This window comes from Spea bombifrons, chromosome 4 (assembly GCF_027358695.1).
Source record: "Spea bombifrons isolate aSpeBom1 chromosome 4, aSpeBom1.2.pri, whole genome shotgun sequence".
Lineage (NCBI taxonomy): Eukaryota > Metazoa > Chordata > Amphibia > Anura > Pelobatidae > Spea > Spea bombifrons.
Window position 1 is genome coordinate 7,941,148 of NC_071090.1, and position 23,966 is coordinate 7,965,113.

Below are 23,966 nucleotides of genomic sequence, written 5' to 3' on the forward strand. Positions count from 1 at the left end.
AAAGACATTATTATATCAAATTCAAATCTCCTGGGACCAGAATGGGGCAGGACCCATTTTCCACTATACATGGTGCCACCTAAAGAGTTAATTAGGTGAAGTTGATACATTTCATTGGGCCAACATGGAAAAATACAGAACCTATGTTTGTCAAATAAGATTTATCAATCTCAACTTAAGTGCAGCTATACCCATTTTCCGTAGATAATGAGAAGGCATAACAACATGTGCCCTAGGAGACCGATTTCAGAAGACTTGTCATTGGAAGTAATGAATGTTCATCCACTCACCCAATGACCATTCTCTATCTTCTACCTATATTTTTTGTTTTTTAAAACAAAAGGCTCCAGAGATCGAGGTCAGGTTCCCTTGCTTTTCTGGTATTACGCCACCTGTGTTCATCTCCGATGCATGCTGAGAAAGTCACGTGGATTTGTAGATTAGTTGCAGGGAAGAACATTGATATGCAACCCTTGATATGTAGATCAAGCAACCCTTGGTATGTAGATCAAGCAACCCTTGGTATGTAGATCAAGCAACCCTTGGTATGTAGACCCTAAAGTAATCAATTCTCAGTCTGGCATGACCTTGCTGAAAATTAGCACTGGATGTTCCTCTCAATATTTGACCCAGAGTCTCTGGGTGAAGCCCTGCTTCCCCGAGTCTCCAGAGCAGTTTTTCCTTTCTCCGGGAGAGCAGCATCTGGACGCTTCCACTCCCACCCATTCTTGTCTACTCTCAGCCCACTACAGTCTGTCTGGAACTAGCTCTGCCCCTTCACAAAACCACCCCTAGAGGAGGAAGAGAGATGTTGAGATGACCCTGACACTTTAAGGCCGGCAGCTGTCCGATGACGTTTTATGCTCACGTAGCACGTCGAGCTGCTGGCCTCATGCTGCAGCCCCCGATCTTGCTCTCCAACCCGATGGCCAACACGGGCCTGGTTCCCAGGTATGTGTATAGTATATATTATCATATTGGGAGTGAATCTGACACTGGCTGGGCGGCCATAGTAGCCGCACCTTTCATTAAAGTGTTTGCAATACATCATTTAAGAAACTTAACCAGAAATGCAGGGGAAAAAAAATCTGATTAACTTCAGGCAACAGCTCAAAGGAAAGTTTGGAAAGTCGGTACAGACTTGACTGATTGTCATTTAGTTTCACACGGACTAAATAGCTCTTTGTTCTACATGGTAAACGCTGTAATAATATCCTTGAAACATGGCAGGCTTTTTATTTTGTTATACTCAGCCTAAAGGCATTTACATGAAAAAAGTGTCTATGGGCATATTTGATCCAAGATTCACTTTTTTTTAAATATCCACTGAATGCTAACTTTTCAACAAAACACCATATATATATAATATATCTTATAACTTATTTGTGCCTGAAAATGACTTAAAAACATTGTTTCACCTATTCAATATAACAAAGAAATCATGGAGAATTTTCCACTAACACTTTTCCGGTATTCTTTACACAATGTCAGTAAACTCAATATTTTACCCCGATTTAAAGGTCTATCGATAGCACTTTTTTCTCCGAGGAGGTGGCATGTCATGGAGACCTCTTTTTGCTTGGTCACCATACACATTTTTTTGGGGTCTTCTCAGGGCCGGCCCTACAAATGAGCCGACTGGGGCAATTGCCCCAGGTGGCACTTTTGAAGGGGCGGCACTTTGCCTCCCCAAGTGCTTTTTTTTTTTTTAAGCGGAGGAGAGAGAGGGGCGCCGAGTGGTTTTCGCTTACCCGCTCGGCGCCTCTCTCTCTCTCCTCTGCGGCGAGTCTCCGTGCTCTGCCACGAGGCCGGCTTGTAATGCTGAGCGCCGGAAGTGACGTCAATTTACGGCGCTCAGCATTACAAGCCGGCACCGTGGCAGAGCAGGGAGACTTGCCGCAGGACTGTTTAAAGGTAAGTCCCTGGGGGGGGGGGTTAGGGTAGTTAATGGCGTCGGCAAAGTTTAAAATGCCGCCCCCCGGCGTCGGCGGGGGGGGCCTCATTTTAAACTTCGCCCCAGGCGGCATTAAGTCTTGGGCCGGCCCTGGGTCTTCTGTCTTATGCTATTATCTAATCTGCATTGTCTAGAGTTCTGGAAACAACTTCTCCAGACACATGTGATAGAAATATTAAAATACTTAAGGGAAAATTAGCAAAGTACAGGAGGGAAGTTTTTTTTTGAAGGAGGAGAAATGTCATAGGAGAGGAGAGGTCATAATCCAACATTGATTCCATTGACAGCGAGATAAGGATGGGGACAGATGCCGATCCACTGATGTGTAACAGCAGGGGCTGTGCTGGTATCTCAATACAATAATGTGTGTATTCAGAACTATAAACAATGTGATTTATTTACTAAGCAAGGAATCAGCGCACACCCAGCACCCCTATGTGAAGCATAAATATTGGGGACTCCGTCACACTATATGGCTGTACGCTCATACCTGGGAATTCTTTCGCCCGGAGACCCCAGAGGAAGCTTTGGCTCACTACGGGGAATATCGGGATTGTGGCGCGCCCCACTCCCCGTCCACTTCTCCTCCAACAATAGCATGGGTCCTGTAATGTCAGCAGGACCGCCCACTGACGGCAGTGGGACCGCCTACCCGCATCCTGCAAGGGGGGCTCCGAGAAACCAGAGAGTTCCCAAGTATGCCACTCAAAGTACCCCAACCTTGGCGATTCCTACCTAATCCTATGCATGGAGCAGCAGTGGGACTGCTTTACTTCTGACACATTGAGCACCCTTTGACTACGTTAATATGCATTTTTATTTCCTAGGACGTTCCGTGACACTAAACTGCCCCCAAACATAACAAATACACACGTGTATTCAGCACAAAGCACGCTTAGTATCACTTATGCACATGAGTTCTTCCATACTCCATGACAATTTGGATTAACAATGAAGACGACCAAGAGCAGACAACACCAATGACCCTATGAGTATTTTTAGCTCAATTTTTAGCTACTTTTTATTGAGTGGTAATTAATTACCAACTGTCCTGTTGTGATCAGGACAGTCCTGATAGTCCTGTTCTCCTGTACGTATGGTCCTTTGTTTCCAGCTACTTGGCACAGAATGGGCAGACATAAGACTCAATGTGAGTTTGTGATACTTTGTGCTTTGTTTTATTTTTTATTGTGACATTAAACTGATTATTTTTTTTTTTTATTTTATTCATGCAGATAAAAGATTCAACATAAAACTTTTTCACATTCTTAAACTTTCTAAAACATTTCAGAGCTCAGTGTTTATGTACTGTATTGATACATGTATTTCATATATTGTGTTAATAAGCTTAAGAGTTACATTTTCCCCAGAACTATATCAGCAGCTTCATATCTAGTCCTACTTTTCTAACCCCTTGATAACGGAAAGTTAAATATTTTTGGTTTCGGGTGGCATTATACGCTCCCGAACCTCTAGGAAGAATGTGCGCGTCTGTTTCTAGACAGAGAACAAAGAGCCTCTACTACAGAGAGTACGGCAAATCGGGGAGAAAAAAAAAAAAAAAGCACACACACACACAGTCATGAGATCATGTGATAAAATTGGTGGGTCAGCCTGGCAGACAGCGAGCTGGGGTTTTCGTCACGGATTCGTGGGCTGGCAGAGGTTTTTATGCATAGGTGTAAAGAGATTTCTACGGTAATCAGCCCCTGGAGGGATTATGACATTTGCTGTGTCTCATTCCATCCGGCTTTGGTTAAATGAACATTTGGCAAAAGCTCTGTAAGCCTCAACTGCAGACATGATCAGCAGATCCTACTGCAGACGCGACCTGTCCACTCTTTCCAAGTGAGTTACTCATTTACTGGAGCATTTCTTTTTTAACCTAATGTGTTCTTTTTTTAACTCATATTAGGATCCTGTAGAAGTATAGCTCGGAGGCGATGTGATAGAAACATTTCAATTCTTAAAGGGATCGAACAAAGTACGGGAGAGAAGTTTATTTTAAACCTAAGAGGGTCAGAGGTTTAGAAGTAACGTAAAGAAGTTTTACTTTACCGAGAGGGTGGCAGATAAGTGGAACAGCCTCCCAGCAGAAGCGGTAGAGGCTAATACAGTGAGGGAATTCAAACATGCATGGTACAGGCATAAAGCTATCCTGAACCTAAGGTAATACCAACGACTGATTAAGGTTTGAGTCTTTACATCAGGACAGGCTAGATGGGCCAAATGGGTCGTATGAAGAATTAATACCCTGTCCTTTTGGGGTAATGTAGAGGACAATCAGTATTAGCCTGTATACCGAAAAACACAGGATTCCCCAGTGATAGAGTAGCCTTACATTCTGTGAAACGCGATTTGACTATGCAAGGTATAGATCAAAGAGCGTCCTATTTCCCTGTATTGTGTTGGCGTGTTTGTCAATCATGACACAACAACATGGTCTGTAGCACCGTGCGCTAGAAGGGGTTAAGAAGATTAATATATCGTACAGTGAAAAGTCCATGGCAATAAATGATAGATAGTCTTGAGAATTTAAGGCAGTAGCGCAGGTGTTGGGTGACTGCAACTCCCATGGTGCGCAGCCTAGATAAAAAAAAAAAGGAACTCACTGTATTAGCTTCTACCGCTTCTGATAAATTTTCAGGTATAATACACGGTTTAGAACTAAATAAGCTGGAAAACTTTGCATAGAGGAATTGTTATTTTGTGCATTGATGATAGATAGATAGATAGATAGATAGATAGATAGATAGATAGATAGATAGATAGATAGATTGATAGATAGATAGATAGATAGATAGATAGATAGATAGAGAAATAGATGATATATATAGATGATAGATAAATCGATGATAGATTACAGATTAATAAATAGATAATTAGATAGAGAGATTGATAAATGGATAACTAGAGACATATAGATAGATCATAGATGATAGATTAATAAATAACTAGATAGATAGATGATAGATTAATAATTAGATAGATGATGGTTTCAAACGAAGCGTCGGCTGTATTCCTCAGCGTGAAGTGTTACTGACACTGGCATGTTCAAAGTTCAGCTGATAAGGCTTGGAATTCAGAGGAAATATCACAGCGCTTCTAATCCGCTAATTAAATAAGAGCTTTTTGTCTGGTTGAGATAAAATCGCATCACTTTCACTTTATGATTTTAAAAGAAATGCTAAACTAGATTTTTTCTAGGTGATGTTTTCTGTGATTAGAAAAATGTTCTTTGTTGCCACTCCGCTGTCGGCAGTGATGCTGATCCGTCTGTCTTTGCATATTTTGTCAAATGCTTTGGGGGGAGATTTTTCTAAAACTATGCCTGATGCACTTTGGGCCTTAATCGCTAAGTCAAGAACTGGAATCACCAAGGTTGCTGCTGATTGCCCTGAAACGAGACGTGTCATTTTGCCTATATGTTACACAAATATCCTTAAAAAATGCAATGTTAAACTTAAATGATCATAAGAGTATCTGCCGCTGAGGGCAGAATCCTGATTACACCGTGATGTGAAATGAATATCAGGGCCTGTCTCTACGTGTCTTTGTTTAACTCTCTCACTCTGCTCTATGGTAGAGCCAAATCCAGACTACAAACCTATAACCCCCCCTCTTCTGATGGCCAACAGTCTCTGCAATGTCCTTCAGGATGCACATGGAGAGATATGGCTCATGCGGTCATCATTGTACAAGAGAATTCTCCTAGTTTGACCTGGAGTCTCCGGGTAAAGACCTCCTTCCCCAGGCCTCCGGGTCAGTCTCCAATTTCTCATGCCAGTTCCCCTCCCAATACATTTAAGGCTATTGGCGACTAGCCTTGCCCATGTCAATGGATAGCCCCACCCTTATGTGACCTTGCCCCCTCCAGAAGCCACTCCCATAGAAGAGAGAGAACTCTATGTGGTCCATCTTTGGAAGTTCCCAAGTATGGCCTTCTCCAAGAAAGTCAAGCTTTGGCTGTCTTCAAACATGACGTTGCTGGTTCTCACACCCCCCTCCTTTACTGTATAGCTCTCTTATGTGTATTTGCATTGATGTGAATGGCCTTTTCCTTCCTCAAACTCAGCTTCCTAACTCTCTGCATCTTCGTCTTGTCTCTTACTACCACAAAGTCTTTCGGTGACGCTGAGACCTTTTATTGGGCCAACGTAGAAAAAGATGTAAATTTACACACATTTCTAGGACCTCAAACATATGTTCTTCGGGTGGAAACTGAGTATTTTTTCATCATAGAAGCCAGAAGGAATATTTGGTCGGTTACCATAGTGATAACATTTTTCAAAGTTGCACAAAAATCTCTTTTTATACATAACTTCCTTGGTGTACGGTTCTTAATAACTCAAAAAAGTCTCTCTTAGTGTTAAAAGACTATAGTTTTAAAACAACCATTTTATTATAAACATTTTGTTAATTATGTAAAATTATGTAAAATAGTCCCTTTAACAGATATACATAAAATTAGTAGAAAAAAAATACAAATGTAACTTATTTTAATACATAGATTGTGTTCAATAGAAAAAAAATATACCTTTGTAAGAAATTCATGTTGAAACAATGTAACTTTGTTTTACTAGTTTATTTTCCCAGCTGTCTCCCTGCTGATATTATTGAGCTAATGCATGCTGGGAAAACAGGGGTTTTCCAGTTTAAAGCTAAAGACTTTTTGGAATATTTGTCTTATTATTATTTTTTATTTTTTTTAAAGAGGTTTGAAGTCATAGAACGACACTGGGAAGGACATCTTAGAGTGTCTAATTATTTTTTTAATAAATTTTACTATGAGTAGACCATCTAACATGTGCTAAGCTAGACAGCTTTAACCCCCTTTTGTATTTAATGGGGCTTTCTTACTCAAAACAAGGACTTGTTACTAACCCGCCCGTCCGCCGGCGAAGGAGGCTTCCAGCCAGTGCTTCCAGTTCTATCCTTCGTTCTGCCAACAGACGGAGGATCAGGAGGCTCCTGCTTCCTCCTGAACTCCTTTCTGACACTACAGTGGCTTTGCACGCAACTGCGCCACTACCAAGATGGCCGCGAATTAAAGGCTGAAGCGAAGTGATGTCACGGCTATTCAAATTTTTCATTCCTAGCTCTCTGATGGTCGTACCTGTGCATGTCATATTATATCCTGTCCTAGTGCATTCTCCTATCTATCCCTGTATTTGACCCGGCTTGACCCCGGCTATCTGATTTCTGGCTTCCTGACCTTGGGTTGCTCTATCGTCTATCCTGATCTCTGAGGCTATTCTTGTGGATAAACATTGTCCTGTTCTGCATCAGTGTCTCCTCAAGTACTATGAGCATGACAGAACTGAATGTTTCCTAAATCAGAGCAGTGTAATAACATTTGGAAGCGTGGTCAGAGATGGACCAATGGGACACTATACATGGGACATTGAGCTTGACTGAGAATATGCACCAAATTGGTGGCCTTGTGGAGGATCCTGGAATGTGCAGACAACAAATTCAGATTCTGACATGTTAGAAAAAAGTTTTATTATTTTTTCTCCAGTCTAAATTTCATATTTCTTCAAGCTCTCCGTGGGTGTGGAACTAATCCTACCAGATCAGAGAAGAATCTTAATTATGGTTTCGGCGTAAGCTGACACATTGTAATGTAGCAGAACAGTAGTTCTAACTGATAGACAACAGAATTCTTCTGTATGTGAGGTCCAGGAGTGTCTACGTACATTACCCATGCCTTCTGTGATTTCTCTACTAGAGGATAAAGAGATTCTTTTTAATTACAGTTCTTGTTGTCATGTTTATTTTTTAAAGTAAGCTTGGTACTTAATGTGTGAGAAAAAAGTAAGCTGGAGTAAGCTTCAAGAAAAAGGGGGCAGACTTGATTCCATAAACCGTGTAGAAGGAAAAAACATTTGTCAGAGGTATCCTGAAAGTCAGTGATTATGGAGCTTTTTACACTCGTTAGTATAGCTTTGACCTATGGCAACTGCCAAATGTTACAAATTAGGCTGCTTTCTGTGCCCCATGCCCATCATTCTGCTTTTCTGCCTGCATCGCACATAGGGTATGGGACATGGTCATGCTTTCTTCTGACTGCTCTTCTACACACCTCCGATGTACACTTGTGTCACTGGTATTGATTGTGGTTAAGTGAGACTTAGTGCATAGGCCTTTTTGGCCATATACAGTACAGTCAATGAGAGACAGAACACTCTATTGATGCTTTTCAATGAGAAAGACAGATAAAAAGAAGAGAAGGGAAAAAAGACTGGTGATAAGAATGAACAGTTTGTTGTACAAGTGAAAAAGAGAAAAGAAAGAATGAGCAGGGTGCATTACAGAGAAACATGCATGGGTAAATTAAAAATGGGAGATTGACCGCCGAAAGTGGATTGACACGAAGCTTAGCCCTCTGGTGATTGGCTTCCTAGTATGACTTTATGATAGCCAATGAGGATCCACCAAAGTGGAAGTTCAATATCCAGCATGTTCTAGGTGCAACTCAATCAATGTATTCTCTTCCTAATTAGTTATATTGAGAGGCTTCCCGATTCTGCGTTATGTTGTTACTCTTGGAGTTCATTTGGAGATTCTTCTCTGGAGTAGCATCTCACTCTGAGGAACAGGGACATATCCTGGCCTAGGCCAACTAGGCTCAGGCCTAGGGTGGCAGGTCCAGGGGCGATCAACCCCCCAGGTGTCCCAACTGAACTATTTATGCTGTGGTGACTATGCTGGCCCAGCACAGCCTCCATAGACTTCATTACAAGCCACTGGGCGACCTTAAAGCACAGCATGCCGGGATATGACGTTATGAATGTATCCTGCGATGAGATGGTGACCATTGTCCTTCATTTCTTTTGTTCCATGTTTTACTCTTAGAGCACACAGTTGCTGTCACTTTGAATGCTTGTAAAGCGATTTTTATTACCCAGATATTCTCCTAATAAGGAAATACATTTGCTCTTTTGGTGATGTAATGAAAAATCAGCCTCTGAGTATTTTTTTTTGTTGCTGATTGAGGAGGATAAGGTGTGGTTTGGCAGTTAAACATTGGTTTGGCTAACTATTGTTCTAACGTTGACTGGTTTATGGGACACGTAAAAGAGACATTTTGTAAAGATGTTTTCACAAGAATTATTTGACGCCAAATGATCTCAATGAAATATTTCCGTAGCGTTGAGTAGTTTTTGTAAAGATTTTTTTTCCTGCATAAAGCCATTAAATTTCCGTCTACGGTACATATGAAAATTTGAATTTGATTCAAATGATCAGAGCCCCCATGGTGAAAATATGTGTTCATATATGTTCAAGTATTCAGTCGGGAAAAATACTAAGAACATTTTCCCTACTCGTTTCGATTTTTCTGTTTACATAGAAACATTGTATTTGATGGTAGATAAGGACATTTCGGTCCGTCTCGTCTGCCCAATTTTTTCATGCTGTAAAAACCTCAAGCCGTATTAGATCATTGTTTTTTTTTTCTTGTACAAAGTCAGTTTTCTTCTGCTACATCTTTACAAATCATTTAAACAAAAGAGACTCACATTGAGGAGTCCGAATCTCTCACACTCACTAAGGATGAAGTCATCTCAGCAGATAGAAAAAAAACATTCTTCTATCTTTTGTTGTCTCTGGACACGACTGTAAGTGAAATCAAACATACGTAATAAAAAATAACTACCGTATTGGCCCGAATATAGGCCGCACTTTTTCCCCCCACTTTAAGTCTTTAAAGTGGGGGTGCGGCCTATATTCGGGGTCTAGCGCCCGACGCCCGGGACATGCAGTCCCGGGCGCCGGGCAGGCAGCGGGGTTAGGATACAGATCCCCCGCAGCGGTGCAGGGGACCTGCATCCTACTCCCCGATACGCTCAGAAAGCCTCCCCTGCCGGCACTTTCCACGGGGGGGAGTACCGGCACGGGAGGTTGTCTAAGCGCATCGCACGGACGTTCACCGGCAGCGGCGATGCGCCGTTGCCGGTGAACGTGCGCACGATGCATTCTAACCCCCCCGACTTACCAGGGCAGACTCCCGGGTCTTGCAGGGCCAGCGGAAGACATTACGCAATACGCGTATACAACTTCCGGTACCGGCACTTCCGCTGAGTGCCGGCACCGGGAGTTGTATACACGATGTGCATAGATGTCCCCCTCCGGCCCCGTAAGACACCCGGGAGTCTGCTCTGGTAAGTCGGGGGGGGGGGGGGGACAGAGTGGCAGCATATCTCGGGGGAGGACAGAGTGGCAGCATATCTCGGAGGGGGAGGACAGAGTGGCAGCATATCTCGGGGGGGGACAGAGTGGCAGCATGTTTTTTGGTGCTTTTAAAAAAAAAAAAAAAATTCTTTAAAAAAGCACCAAACTTTTAGGGTGCGGCCTATATACGGGGGCGGCCTATATCCGAGCCAATACGGTAATTGGAAAAACTGCAGTTTCTGTAATATTTGGAATCGATTTAAAGCTATATGTCATTTGACGTATCTAGGTCGCATCTTTTGTCCTCCAGATCTTCTTGGACATCCCAAAGCCACCTAGTGGTGTTCAGAGTGCTAGTCCAGCAGTATCTGGAGGAACTCTGAAAATGTACATCTCTTTTCTATTTTTGAATATACTGTTACTGCTAACAGGTCACCATTACAGTAATCTTAGCATTTCCACAAGATTTTACACATTTGTATGCCAAATACAAATTAAAAATGGTGCTTGATCCAAAACCAGGTCTCATACTTTGAAGTCAAACTCAGGCCTCCTTTGAAGCTAGACTGGAATCTTTGGGCTAGCTGTGTGATCAATTGGGGGCATCTTCACTAGATCCCTCTAATGATTTTGGAGTCAAGATTGTTGGGATCCGGTCTCACGATTTGAAGGCGAGGACAAAAGAAGGGATGCGTCTCGGAAGATGCACCTCTTTTTATAAAAGATCCATCAGCAAATGGAAATAAATTGGTTTCTATCAGAGATGCTGAGTTATTTAATGTTGTCTCTTTATGGTATGGAATTATCGAAAGCCTTACTTTCCTTGTATAATGTATATAAAGGGCATGTGCTTGGGGTATAGTGCTTCTCGCGTGTCTGCCTTTGAGAACGCAGCACGAGATGAGGTCATGGTCACCCTTAAATTCACATATATATAGATACTACTTACCTTGTCACAAATATACTGACATATATACTGAAGCTTACCAGGGAATGCTATTTATTTGTGTTAAGGATTTGAGGTGTAAATAGAATATTAAATATCCCATGTGTGAAAAATGTTTTTTTTTTCTGTGTTAAAGAACATCACGTCATGTTCTGTTAATCTGGAAGGCTGATTCATCAAAGTGCTAAAACAACTCACTGCTTAAAGCATTAACCATACAATAACACAGCATTGTGTGATTTCTTTTCCTTTTTTTTTAATGTGAGGTGAGATAATACTGGCCCATCCCTTGAATATTTCCTTTTGTACGTTCAAGTCTGTACCAAATAATTACAAAAATTTAATAATTAATTTTTTTTTAAAAGTATCATCTACATGTCAGCATTGAGTAAAATCCTATTTTGTGGGCTAAAACAATAAATGTTTGGATTGTTTATAAATATCAGTCCAGATGGCGTTTTAAATGTGGTTTTATCACCATAGCAACCAGTAGAATAGCTGTGCCGCCTTTTCCATTCTGTTACTGTGGTAATAAAACATTATTCAAACACAAAAAATATTCTTTATATATCCCACTATTTTTTTAACAGATTAACTAATTCTATTTTATCAGAATTTAGGGCCAGTGTACTTCATATCACTATGCAGAGTATAATAAAAAGATAGAACAATTATAAGTACTGTTTGTTTTTAAACAGAAAATAACATAATAGAACATTTCGATGACAGGAATTAGACGTCATCAAATTGGGGTTACTGTGCCGCATTAATAATTTCCTCTATATCTACTTGTGACACTGAAGATAACGGTAATAAGAAAGGTATGTTTTTGATATGCAAAACACGCATGTAATGGGCGGAGCTAATGACCTGGGGTGTGGCAAAAAGGAAGGGAGTGGCCAAATTAGGGCCCAGGTAGGGCCACTTGCTGCACCAGGTGGCACAGTCTGTGCCACCTGATAACCAGGTATCCGGGGCAAATATGGAGGTAATGTACGGCCAAGTGCGTCACAACGATCCACTGATTTCCCTTTTTGTTGTTTTGTAAACAAATGCAGTATAGATGCGCTCAGTAGTTAGGTTATCATATATTAAATATTAGCTCAATAGTGCTGGTGGGGGTGATGAGTCTTTTGAGCCAAATCATATTGGGCCAAAAAAAAAACTTTTAAGTAGGGAAAATGTTTTTTTTTTTGTTGGTACAGAAAAGACTTTAAATTTCTCCCTGCCTCTCCACATGCATTATTAACGCCAGGATAGAGTATCTGCCCGATGTAACTCCCTCGGTAACGAAACATTATCCTTCGAGGGATCAGCAGGTATGACGAGGAGGACAGATGGACTGCAGGTTAGTCTCAAGCTTTTTGCTAGAGCCCGTAGGTTCGACAGCATTGCGGGACAGTACGAAGTTACAAAGAAATCAATATCCAAAGGAAGTTACATAGAAGAAAAGAGAATAAGGGTCCTGCTTAACAAAAGTTTGGGTTTTGTCTTAATCCAGAGGGTTTATTCACTAAGCAGCGAAGTATAATGAGTTCTTGGGGGGGGGGGGTGTAAATGTCTCGTAGACTTAAAGCAGATCCCAAATCATGTTACAGTTTGTTACCCCTAATAAAATCATATATATATATATTTACTTTTAAATCCACTTTATGTGCATACTATGGGGGCAGCCATCTTTACTTCCTGTTCTTGGAATCCGGATTGTTTTTCACACCTAATAAATTGTCCCTGATAAGTTGCTGATTATTGGTTATTTCAGGCAGCCAATCAGCAATTTAACAAAGAGACAGAGGTAACTTAATTTAGAGGAATAATCCTTCAGATCCCAATAAAAGGAATCTAACACGACCGCTCCTACTGGTGCACAACCTGCATTTGGCCAATTCTGTCCGCTTAATTTTCCCGTCTTAACAAACTCTTATTCTGTCCTTGGTCTTGTCATGAAAGCCCTCTGCCTATACCATTCATGTCTAAATTAACTCACTGCTACTCTACCACTTCTGCTGGAAAGCTCTTCTGTTTATCTACCACCCTATACAATTTCATTTTTTGTGGACCTGGTATAACGTTGAGATTTTTTTTTAAACCCTGTTCCACATGTTTCTTCCTGAAACTAATAAAATGAGTGACATGTTATGGAAACAATGTGATATGTATGCCTAGGGAAATCATTTGGTAACTTTATGTCATGGAAAAATATGCTAGATAAAAGAATTCAAATTGGGGGGGGGACCGCTGCGTATCTTACTCTGGGCTGGTTGGGTCAGTATGTGACATAGTGTAAATGTGGTCCTGCTGTGCGCTGTTATGTCTCCTGGAACCTCAGACTTTCTCAGACACTCGATTTTCAGTCCCACTGTTTCACTTTGTTGTTTTAATTTTTTCGAACGTATATTTCTCTTGGCTTTATTTATTCGTTTATTTATTGGGGGGGTAGCCCCACCGTAGAGCTGAGATAGGCGACTGTCTAGGGAGCTGAGCTAGTGATGGCTTCTCTTATCGGTTAGAGATTACATGCATATTATGTGTCATTTACCGTGAAGCGATGAGCGATGACTCTTGTTAGACATCCCTGATCCTCACACAAACAGCAGCTGTGTATAGAGGCTACCACCAATACACACTGGAAACGTATAGACGAGGGTAGCCTCAATAATCATAGAGCTGGTGGTCACCTGTTCTCAGGCGCTGTAGCGTCCCGGGACCTTCTTCAAGATCCCATAAATTGAAATTCAAACACAAGAAAATCCCAGCTGAAACTCCGGAATAAAGAGGTAAATCGCTAAAAACAAATAGTCTTTATTCACGTCCTGGCTGCTTTGGAATAAGCAAAAATAGTGCAAAACGCGTCAGGCGTTTAGAAAGGCCCTGTTAGGTTATTCTTTTGCTCTTGTATTTACTTTCCAAAGACGTAAATAAAAACTATTTGATTTTATATGGACATCGATTTATCCCTTTATTCCGGAGTTTCAGCTGGTGGTTTTTTTGTGTGCGTTTCTTTACCACCAATACACGAGAGCAGTAACCTAACAATGAATATCGAAGAAGGCTAGTGATATGGACACTGAAGTTTGTCTGGGAAGGTGGAAACCGTAGGGCCGTCCTGCTCTTCTGTTCTGTATCTGTCTCGTAACAAAAGACACCTTGAGTAAAATCTTATATGTATAGCTTGAGTGGAAATCTTTAAAAGATAGACTCAGATTGTGTTTGAATTGTACCAAAAGCCTGTGATCCATGAATATTGTTTGTAAAGTTTCTGTAGGTACTCGGTTGATGATTTCGGTTCTGGGTAGCAGGATATCATACATTCCTTAGACTTTTTACCAATCGCGCACCTAGGGGTAAGAGACAAGGTCCGTCACCGACCCCTTGTGCTTTCCGTAGTACAAATTGCTGGAATATGATGTCATAAGGATGCACGGCGCCTGGGATCAGCTTGCTATGAAGGCATACTCCTCTATAGTGGGGCAGTTGGGAAGAAGAATTTCCCCACGTAGCTAGCCTATTGAACAGCCGTGCACCAGGGAACCTGAACGCCCAATTTGCCAATCTGCCTTTAGTTTGCTTTTGGAGGCGCTGCCACCCCTCTCTGGACCTGTTACTAATTGGAGTAATAAATGCTATTATTCTAATATACATTAACTATTTATTCCTTCACTAGTTAGTATCAATTTCCCCATGAAATTCCTATATTTGTTCAATAGATATTATCCTATTTTCTTTACAGAGTAACCTACCAGAGAAATGACGATGACGAAGAGGAAGCCGCAAGGGAGCGCCGCCGCCGGGCCCGTCTTGAGAGACAACGCTTGCAGGATGTAGGAGACGGAAGTGTGACAGAAGTCAACTCTCAGAATAGGTAAATCAACATAACAATTGTTTTCATTATAAGCTGGCCGTAAAAATGTAACACACGGTAACATAGTTGCTCACACACAAACATACTAACACGCTCTCACAGTAATATACTTACACAGACACACGGTACAATATGTACCAATACACGGTAACATACACACATTGACATACTTACTTAAACACGCACACACTAACATACTTACTTAAGCACACACATACACATTAACATACTTACACACATACTACTCCTACTGGAACAATTTCTTCAATATTTATTTATCTAGTTTGTACTAAAAGTTGTCCAGCTAAACTTTGTGAAGATATTTTGAGTTTGAAAAACATTTTTGAAGTAGATGGTGGGAAAAAACTGAGATCTTTAAACAAATTAAACACTAACACATTTTTTTTTTTTTATCAAGAAAAAGAAAGCTCCCAAAATATAAATAACACGGTGAGATAAAAGCGTGGATAGAAAGTTTATGTCTGTACATGATGGCATTGGAGTAAATATATCAGTGGTATTTATATATTTAATGTCAAGACCCCCAATATCAATGGTTTAAACACAAACAGCATTACTTAAGAACGCTAGGTCCTTGGGAACCCCCCCGACTCTTACTTCAAAGTGTCACTAAACTTTAAAAATAACTTTGGCTTCATCTGAAGAAGTCACAGTTGTTTTTCCAACGATTCCCAAATCTTTGGGAAGCAGCTCATGCTTTAGAAGTTACGAGCTGCTTTCTCATTGCGTCAATGGTCACTCTTCAGCGAGCGACACAATCTATGCCAGGATCGTTAGCGGCAATAAGCTTTCTCTTCCGGTCCCAACTAATTGGCAATGAGGTGTACTGACAGCATCAGACAGCGGCGGTCAAGGTCAAAACTAAAATAAAATAAAGCATACACTTTTTTTTTTTGCTGTTATCCGGTTATTTAGAGGTATTTGAGTACTATGTTATTAACTGTGGTTTTTGAAAGTTCTCATTATAGTCAGTGTTGGTTCGTTTCCATGGATACTGCATAAATACTACAGGGATGACATGGTATTGAGGTTATTGTGGCTACACAAAACACTGAGGCACACTAGGGGTTAACCCAGCGAAACAGATAAATTCCCGTTTATTACTTTTTAGATATTAATATTAAAGTTACGTTTTATGAGCACACGTCTTCTTGTTACACTTTATCGTAGCTTCACACCATAAGCTCTTTGTAGTGTTTAAATCAAAACTTATGGATTGAGGAACTTTTGGGTTACATGAGCCAAACGATAGGGAATATAACGCACCTGTATACTTATTTCATATACAGGCATTACTTATCTCCTGTAATTCTGATATACCACAATAATAGAAATAGCAGTTTAGGTTAGATGCCTTTCTAATGAACACAGGCATTCAGGGTTATAACGATTTCCCATTAGCGTAGGTATTATTGATACCCCTTTTGGAAAAATGTTGAATAAAAAGCTAATTGAGATTGTTTTTCTTCTAGATCAACAAATATGGATGCTTGGACGGTTTAATATTGATGGTTGTGGTTTCAACTTGTTGACTTCCCGATAAATGATGACTTCTAATACAAGAGCTTGGCTTGCCCTGTTACTTTATGCATTATGCAGGGCCAACTTAGTCCTTCTAGCTGGAGGAACCTACTTGCGTTGGCTCTTCATAATGTGTAGTGAGGGAGCTGAAATCACATCTCTTCTGAATAAACCCCTTTATGTGCTGGTTCAACATAACTAAATATATAACTACATAACTTGGATTTTGTATTCCGCTAAATTATACATGCTCCTCGGGGGTAAAACGTACTGCATAACATGGAAGCCCTTTAGGATAAATAGTTCTGTATATTAAAAAGAGGTTATTGCAAAATGAAATGTTAATACAATGAAAAGTTCTATTCTACGAAGTATTTTATCTTTGTGTACAATACCCAATACATGACTGCTTTGTTTTATTATAGTATCACAGTAGAGGGGACAAGATCTACAACGACTAACTCTGATTTGTCTACGGATGACGAGGCTGCATTGTTGGAAAGAATAGCCAAGCGAGAAGAGAGGCGTCAAAAGCGTCTAAAAGAGGCGTTGGATCGTCAAAAGGAATTTGATCCCACGATCACAGACGAGAGTCTATCGCTTGAAAAAAGCACCAGAAACGGAGAAAATGAAGTCGAAGAAAATGATACCTCTACAAAAGACCAAGATTCTGTAACTGTGACCCGCCGGAGTAAATACGAGGTTGAGGAGACCGAGACGGTGGTCGTGTCGCACGAGAAGAATGATCAGAAAGAGGAACCTGAAGAAGTGGAGGATGCCAAGCCGGACGAGAAAGAAGATTTACAAGAGGAAATTCAAGTAGAGGAAAATCAGGTAGCAGTGACCTTTGAAATTAAAAATGTAATCCATGAAACTGATATAGCAAAATTAGAAATTGATGGGGAGGGACGTGACATACAAATCAGTGTTCGGTTAGGGGGAGAGGTGAAAAAAGATGATTCAAAAGAACAAGAACGACAACAGGAAGAAGAAAGTGAAAGGGCTGAGGCAGAGGGGAGGGCTGAGGATGAAGGGACTGGAGCAGAGAGGAGAGCTGCTGAGGAAAGAGCTGAAGCAGAGAGGAAAGCAGCAGAGGAAAGGGCTGAGGCAGAGAGGAAAGCAGCAGAGGAAAGGGCTGAGGCAGAGAGGAAAGCTGCAGAGGAAAGGGCTGAAAGAGAGAGGAAAGAAGCAGAGGAAAAGGAAAGGATAGCAGAAGAGGCAGAAAGGAAAGCAGCAGAGGAAAGGGACAGGCTTGAAGCAGAAGCCAAAAGAGAAGCAGAACAAAGGGAAAAAGAAAGAGCTGAAGCAGAAGCAAGAGAAAGGGAGAGACGTGAAGAAGAAGAGAGGAGGGCAGCGGAGAAAAGAGCTGAGGCTGAAAGAAAAGCAGAAGAGGAAAGAATTAAAGCAGAGCAAAAAAAGGCAGAAGAGGAAAGGAAAAGATTAGAGGCGGAACAAAAGAGAGCAGCGGAGGAAAAGAGAAAGGCAGAGGAGAAGAAAGCTGCAGAAGAGAAAGAGAGGAAAAAGGCAGAGGAAAAAAAAGCCGCTGAAGAGAAGGCTAGGTTAGAAGCCAAGAAGAAAGAGGAAAAAATTAAAGTAGAAGAGAAGAAAGACAAGAAGGCTGACGACAAACAGGTAAAAGAAAAGAGCGTGACGGAGCAGAAGATCCAGCCAGCGTTCTTAAGGAAACAGGTACACAGTGCAGCACATATTGCACCTGTGTGTTGGAAAATGGAATGCAACACAATTTTTGTGCTTCACCCAAACATCTCGACAAAGTGTTTTTGCTTCCTGCTCAGTTTGTCTCACTTAAAAAAAAAAAAAAATATTAACCCTATGAATTTGACTAACACACGTGTGCATGCACAAAATGCTTTCCCCCTTGGAAAGGGCCAAACACAGCATGTCAGGAAGGGGATTCGGGATGCAACGGTTTGAGTAGTTTGTGGAAAGATTTGCCACTGGCGTTTGATTGTGGCTGCAGCTTCATATTGTGTCCCGCAGCAGTGCTTCTCAACCTCTGGTATATGAATCAGTTGCGATTCTTAGTACCTTCTCAGTGGTCCATGGGCTAAAGCTAAGGGAGTATTCACAACAACTGCTCTCAGTTCCCATCATCGTGGGTCTAGATTAACAATATAACAAACAAATAGTGATTAAATGACAGAAACAAGATAAACAATTTGAAATACACGTGAAAAATTTGGGGTTTGTAGCATATTTACATAGAGCCTGAACCGGTGATGGTAGAAGAGATGGTCTTCTGCGACCAAAGCCCGACATAATTAACCCATGGACCTAAAGAGTTTCTGAATCACTGTGTAGCAAAGATTGCACTTAAGAATTTGCCTCGCATAAAAGCCAAAAAAAATGTATTTTCTTAGATTACGTGGAGAAATAGACAGAGTGGAATACCTGAAAAGAGAAAATCACTTGGTACTTTCTTATCCAAAGTCTAAAAAGTATAAAATACATTATTAAAGGGTAAAACCTATTTAGGTAGCTAAGCTTCAATGCCATGCGCTGCTGCGTGAAGTCCTTCATTTTATGTAAAACAGGTAATGTACATTTCAGAGAATCACAACTGAAAAGAATAACTATTCTGTTGGTGTTTCTGAACTATTCGGCTGCCTTCTAATATTACAGCTAGAAATCAAATCATTACAAAAATGATAGCCTCTGCTAAAAAGTGCAGATTTAAATATGAAATAAATATCATAGGCCCTAAATGAGCACAGTTAGGTCTGATCCCTATTTTTATTGCAGAAATGGCTATAAATAAAGTACGAATTCTCTATATTATCGAGCTTTTCCATAATAACATTGTGCGGGTTTAAAGGGAAAAGATCATGTGACCGTTTTACTCTTGTATGGTCAAAGCTCGTAATAAGGAGAATGGGATCCGATATATATAAGTCTATGTCTGATGTATCTTGAGATGAGGTTTAGAAAACGGAGGCACAATGACTCACTGACTGCCTGTAGATATGTTTTAATACATGTATGTTGCTTAATATGTAAACACCATTACACGGGTTTAGTATGTATACTGAACCGGGTAATGAAGGCGACATTTACCCCAGGAAGGGACAATGTGGTCAGGTTTGGCATCGTGTTATGATCAGGGCGATGTCGGGCACGGGTGAGCACAGCTCCACTTCAGAAACACGGCTGCACGAAGGTGGTTTTTTGGACACCGGTTTTGCCGCACCTTGGAGTTTTTTTGTTGCACGCACCTCTAGATCCTGTCTTCTAGAGTCACATTTTTTACTTTAAACGTGGAAAGGGAGAAGACAAAGAAAAAGCCGAAGCTAAAAAGGAAAAAGATGAGAAACTGCGAGGAGGATTCAGAAAGGAAGAGGTAAATGGCATAAAAACAGACATTTGTAACCGAAGGTGCAAAAAAAACCAGATCCCATCATTTAGGTGAAAGTTTGTGCCAATGGCTTTTCAAAAATGAGAACACTTAAATTATGGTCTTTTCATTTTTTAATTACCAAACGCGACTGCGTTATTGGAGTGGGGGAGTCATGTTTGGCCCACCTACTTCCGCCATATTTTCACCTACTCCATGCCTCATTGGTGATGTAATAGGAGGCTCCGCCCCCTCCATTAGAGGATGGAGTTTAAGGTGTCATGAAAGGTCTGATGCATGCCGATGAGCACATGAAGCTAATCCTGGGCCGTAGGGGGAAATATTGATAAACATGAAACGCAGCCCTTGCCATGGCGTCCATAAGTCGTGACGGGTTGGGAACTTGGCATGACGTGGATTTTTCTGAAGCTTTTCAGAAGCCTTTGAGTTTCTTTCTCTCTCTGGTGCTCCCCACAAAATAAAAATTCCAGCCTCATGCAGAAGACTACATCCAATGCTAATTCCCAGTGGCTTAAATTATTATAAATCTTATTTAGCAAAAATAGAATTACTTTCTACGTTCTGATGTAACGTAATAAGTTCAACATTTATTCTCAATTTTCATCTAAAAAAATCATTTTCTATGTTACAGTTAATAACATACCTTATAGTAAAGCATATTAACCCAATCCTTCCTTAAAATTTAATTTTGAGACCTTAAACTGATAACTAAAATTAAAAAAAAATCTAAATATAAAAGGGGGTAAGACTCACAAAATTTGTATAATAAAGTTTAATATATTATATTGTTATGTTACCAAAGGCTCTCTGAGACATTCCAACATTTTATTTGAGTTGTTTCATTTCACTTAAAAGTTCCAGAATGATTCTCCTTAAAAAATCTTAACCTAAAACGTTAATATTTGATTTCTAATAAACATAGTTTACATCCATTTTACTCTTCAACAACATTTTCTGCATTACATTTTAATAGAAACACAGGAAATTTATTACTATGAGGTAAGTATTAAGCCCGATAGTCTTGTCGTTGCCACAATATTAAAAATAATCAAGGTAGATCAAGGTGGTATATTAGACAAGATAAAACAATCCATTTTTGATTGAAGTTACTTTTGGACCACTGAGTTTTTGTTATTTTTTTTAGTTTAAAAATCGGTTCTCTTTTCCAGAACCAATGATTTCTTTACATATCGCAGGACTATTATAAAGATATAATTTAAAGAAAAAAAAAGCTGCACTACACAAGATATGTTGGCTAAACTATTGTAAAGATCAAATAATTTAGACTTAATTGTATCTACTTTTATAAATATCTGTTTTACAGATATCTTGGTTTTATGTTTTGTTAGTGATTGTCAAGTATCAGACAAAATAAAACAAGGCTTTTAAAAAGATCTCCAAGGTTTGTTAGAAGTTATTTTTTTCTCTTATAAACAATACATGGGTATAGGCAGTGTTCCATTTTTCTTCCTCCATATATCCCTCCGTGTGTGAAGATCATAGCCTCAAATCATCAAGTCAACAGGGTATATTTGTCACTAGTGGTCATCAACTGGGAATTTCATAAGATATTATATAGATACCTAATGGTTTGCTGTGTATTCTATACTGAAGATGACTTGGACTTTTTACTGATGACTTGTAAGCGTGCATGCAATTCATTGTCTCTCCTGTTTCGTTGAAAATGTCTTCAATAGTTGAAAGATGACAAAAAGAAGGACGAGGGGAAGCTCGGTTGGGAACGCAAGAAAACCTTTCCTGAAACCAAAGTACAAAATGGAGAAACTCATCATGAAGCCACCCCCCAGAAGCTTAAACACCTTGAGAAGTTTGGGTAAATATTTCTGGGGATTCTTTCTCAGCTGATGCAAAGTCTACACGCGTGGCCTCTTGCCAGGGGAATGAAAGAAAGGAGAGATAATATTAGTGAATTTGTATTTTTCTCAACTTTTTCTCAACTTAATGTTGAAGGAAGCTAAAGAAACCCTGATGTATTCGTAGAAGCGACATAAGCATGATATGTATCCCATTGACCCCACCAAGTCCCTGCACTAAATTAGAACTTCCTTGTCATTCTTATACACAGAAAGCAGCTGTTCTGTAATACACCATGTTTATAAATGCCATTGGGAAATAATTTGCTTGTAGTCTTTGACCCTGGAGCAATCTTGGGAAAGATGGAGTTGACGTTGACATCATCTGCATCTTCAAAGTGCATGAGAATGATTAAGGTCAAACTATTCTTTTTTGACTAACACTCCCATCATTCTTAGTGATCCACCTAACAGCTGAGGGTAATCAGATGGCCCCAGGATGACCATGAATAATTTGGAAGCAAAAAAGTATTTCCGTTGCTTTCCTTGGCCCCATTGTGACAGGATTAGCACTGTTTTATTTGTTTTCTAGTTCTATGAACAAGTTAAAAAAAGAGAAAATTAATTAATTAAAATGTAAGTTGATGTGTTTTACACAAAACCATTTTCTTGTTTTTTTTTTTATTGTCCTAGTGGGGCAAAAGCTCCCGTTAGCACTGACGAAGCCGACTCTGTATCAAAGGTGGAAGCAGGAAAGAGGCTGGACGAACTACGTCGTAAAAGAGGTGAAAGCGAAACGGGCGAATTTGAGAAGCTGAAGCAGAAGCAACAGGAAGCGGCCGTGGAGTTAGAGGAACTGAAGAAAAGGCGCGAGGAACGTCGAAAAATATTGGAGGAGGAGGAACAGAAAAAGAAGCAGGAAGAGGCAGAGCGGAAGGCCAAAGAGGAGGTATGCGAGTTAAAAGTTAAAATCTGCTCAGAATATATCTTTGTCATTATTATTATTATTATCATCTTTTATTATCATCATTGACCTGACCTATGTAGTGCGTTGTAACCAGTGACGAATACAGCAGGCTAGACCAAATACCCCTGGTATAAAGGATTCCATGCCAAAAGAAGGAAAATAATCTATTATTAGAATTATCAAAACTTCAGAATGTATGCTTTTTTAAAAAAATAATTTTTAGTATTTTTATATCTTATTTTTTTCCTTGTAAATAGTTATTTTTTTTTTAAGTCAGATCTTTAGAATTCTGAGAACAACAAATGTTACATAGAAAATAAAAATGTAAAATATATAAGTTTCCCAAAAGCAAAAGTACAAAGTAGTCTTAGTGTTCAATTTCTAGATATGTTAGTTGTCTGCTCTACCCAACTGGGCGTTCAATAATAAATGAAAAACAAAAAGGGAGGCTATATCATTTTTTAATTTTTTTTATGTTTTCTTTTCAGGCTGAGAAAAAGAGGCTGAAAGAAGAAATTGAAAAGAGAAGGGCAGAGGCTGCAGAGAAAAGGCAAAAGGTTCCAGAGGATGGTGTACAAGAAGAGAAGAAGCCATTTAAGTGTTTTACTCCCAAAGGTTCATCATTGAAGGTATAAATAAAGATGTCCGATTTTCATGTATATTTTTTTGTAAATATTTATGTAAATATTGATCTTAATATTAGTAATTAATATTAGTATTGCCACATGTCTTACATTTCTTGACCTAGCTAGATTATATTTAATATGTTGATCAGGGAAATATGTGTTTATTCTGGTTGTTTAATATTCTAGATTGTAAAAGCATATATATCAGTACAAAGCATTATTAACAGACATAGAAATAGAATTTTAAGGCATTTCAGAACCATTTGGTCCATTTTTCTTGATGTAGAGACTCGGATCTTAAGCAGTCCTTGGTCTTGTCTTAGATTCAGGATACTTTTATGTCTATCCTGTGTAAATGCCCTCACTGTATTATCCTCTACTTCTCCTCCTGGGAGGCCTTTCCACTTATTTACTACCCTCTCAGTAAACTAAAACTTCCTTACATTACATCTAAACAAAGACGAATCACAATACATTTATCACATATGCCGAAAAGAGCTGCATTTAATGTTTATTTTTTAAATATTTGAAATTAAAAGCACTTTTTTCTATTTTTATATCATTAGTTTAAAATATGATTCCATTTAATGCAAATTCTAAATTCTACAAATCACTGTAAATAAAGAAAAAGAAAAGAAAAAAATGCAATTATATTTATTAAATAAGTAAACAAACAAAATCACTATTTTTCATTATTAACTTGGTAT

The 23,966-nt window shown here is 39.6% G+C and overlaps 1 protein-coding gene across 4 annotated transcripts in view; it reads left to right on the forward strand.

Annotated features, from left to right (window-relative positions):
* The window catches only part of CALD1 (caldesmon 1), an 81,276-nt gene that overhangs the window by 47,271 nt on the left and 10,039 nt on the right, over positions 1-23,966 (forward strand). For 2 of the 4 annotated variants that reach the window (XM_053464725.1, XM_053464726.1), the window contains 6 exons: positions 14,806-14,937; positions 16,905-18,168; positions 19,763-19,837; positions 21,550-21,686; positions 22,360-22,615; positions 23,122-23,262. In XM_053464725.1, coding sequence (XP_053320700.1) covers positions 14,806-14,937; positions 16,905-18,168; positions 19,763-19,837; positions 21,550-21,686; positions 22,360-22,615; positions 23,122-23,262 — 2,005 coding nt within the window. Of the gene's footprint in view, positions 1-3,640; positions 3,803-14,805; positions 14,938-16,904; positions 18,169-19,762; positions 19,838-21,549; positions 21,687-22,359; positions 22,616-23,121; positions 23,263-23,966 lie in introns of those variants that run through there. The other 2 variants (XM_053464727.1, XM_053464728.1) reach the window with 2 other exon arrangements.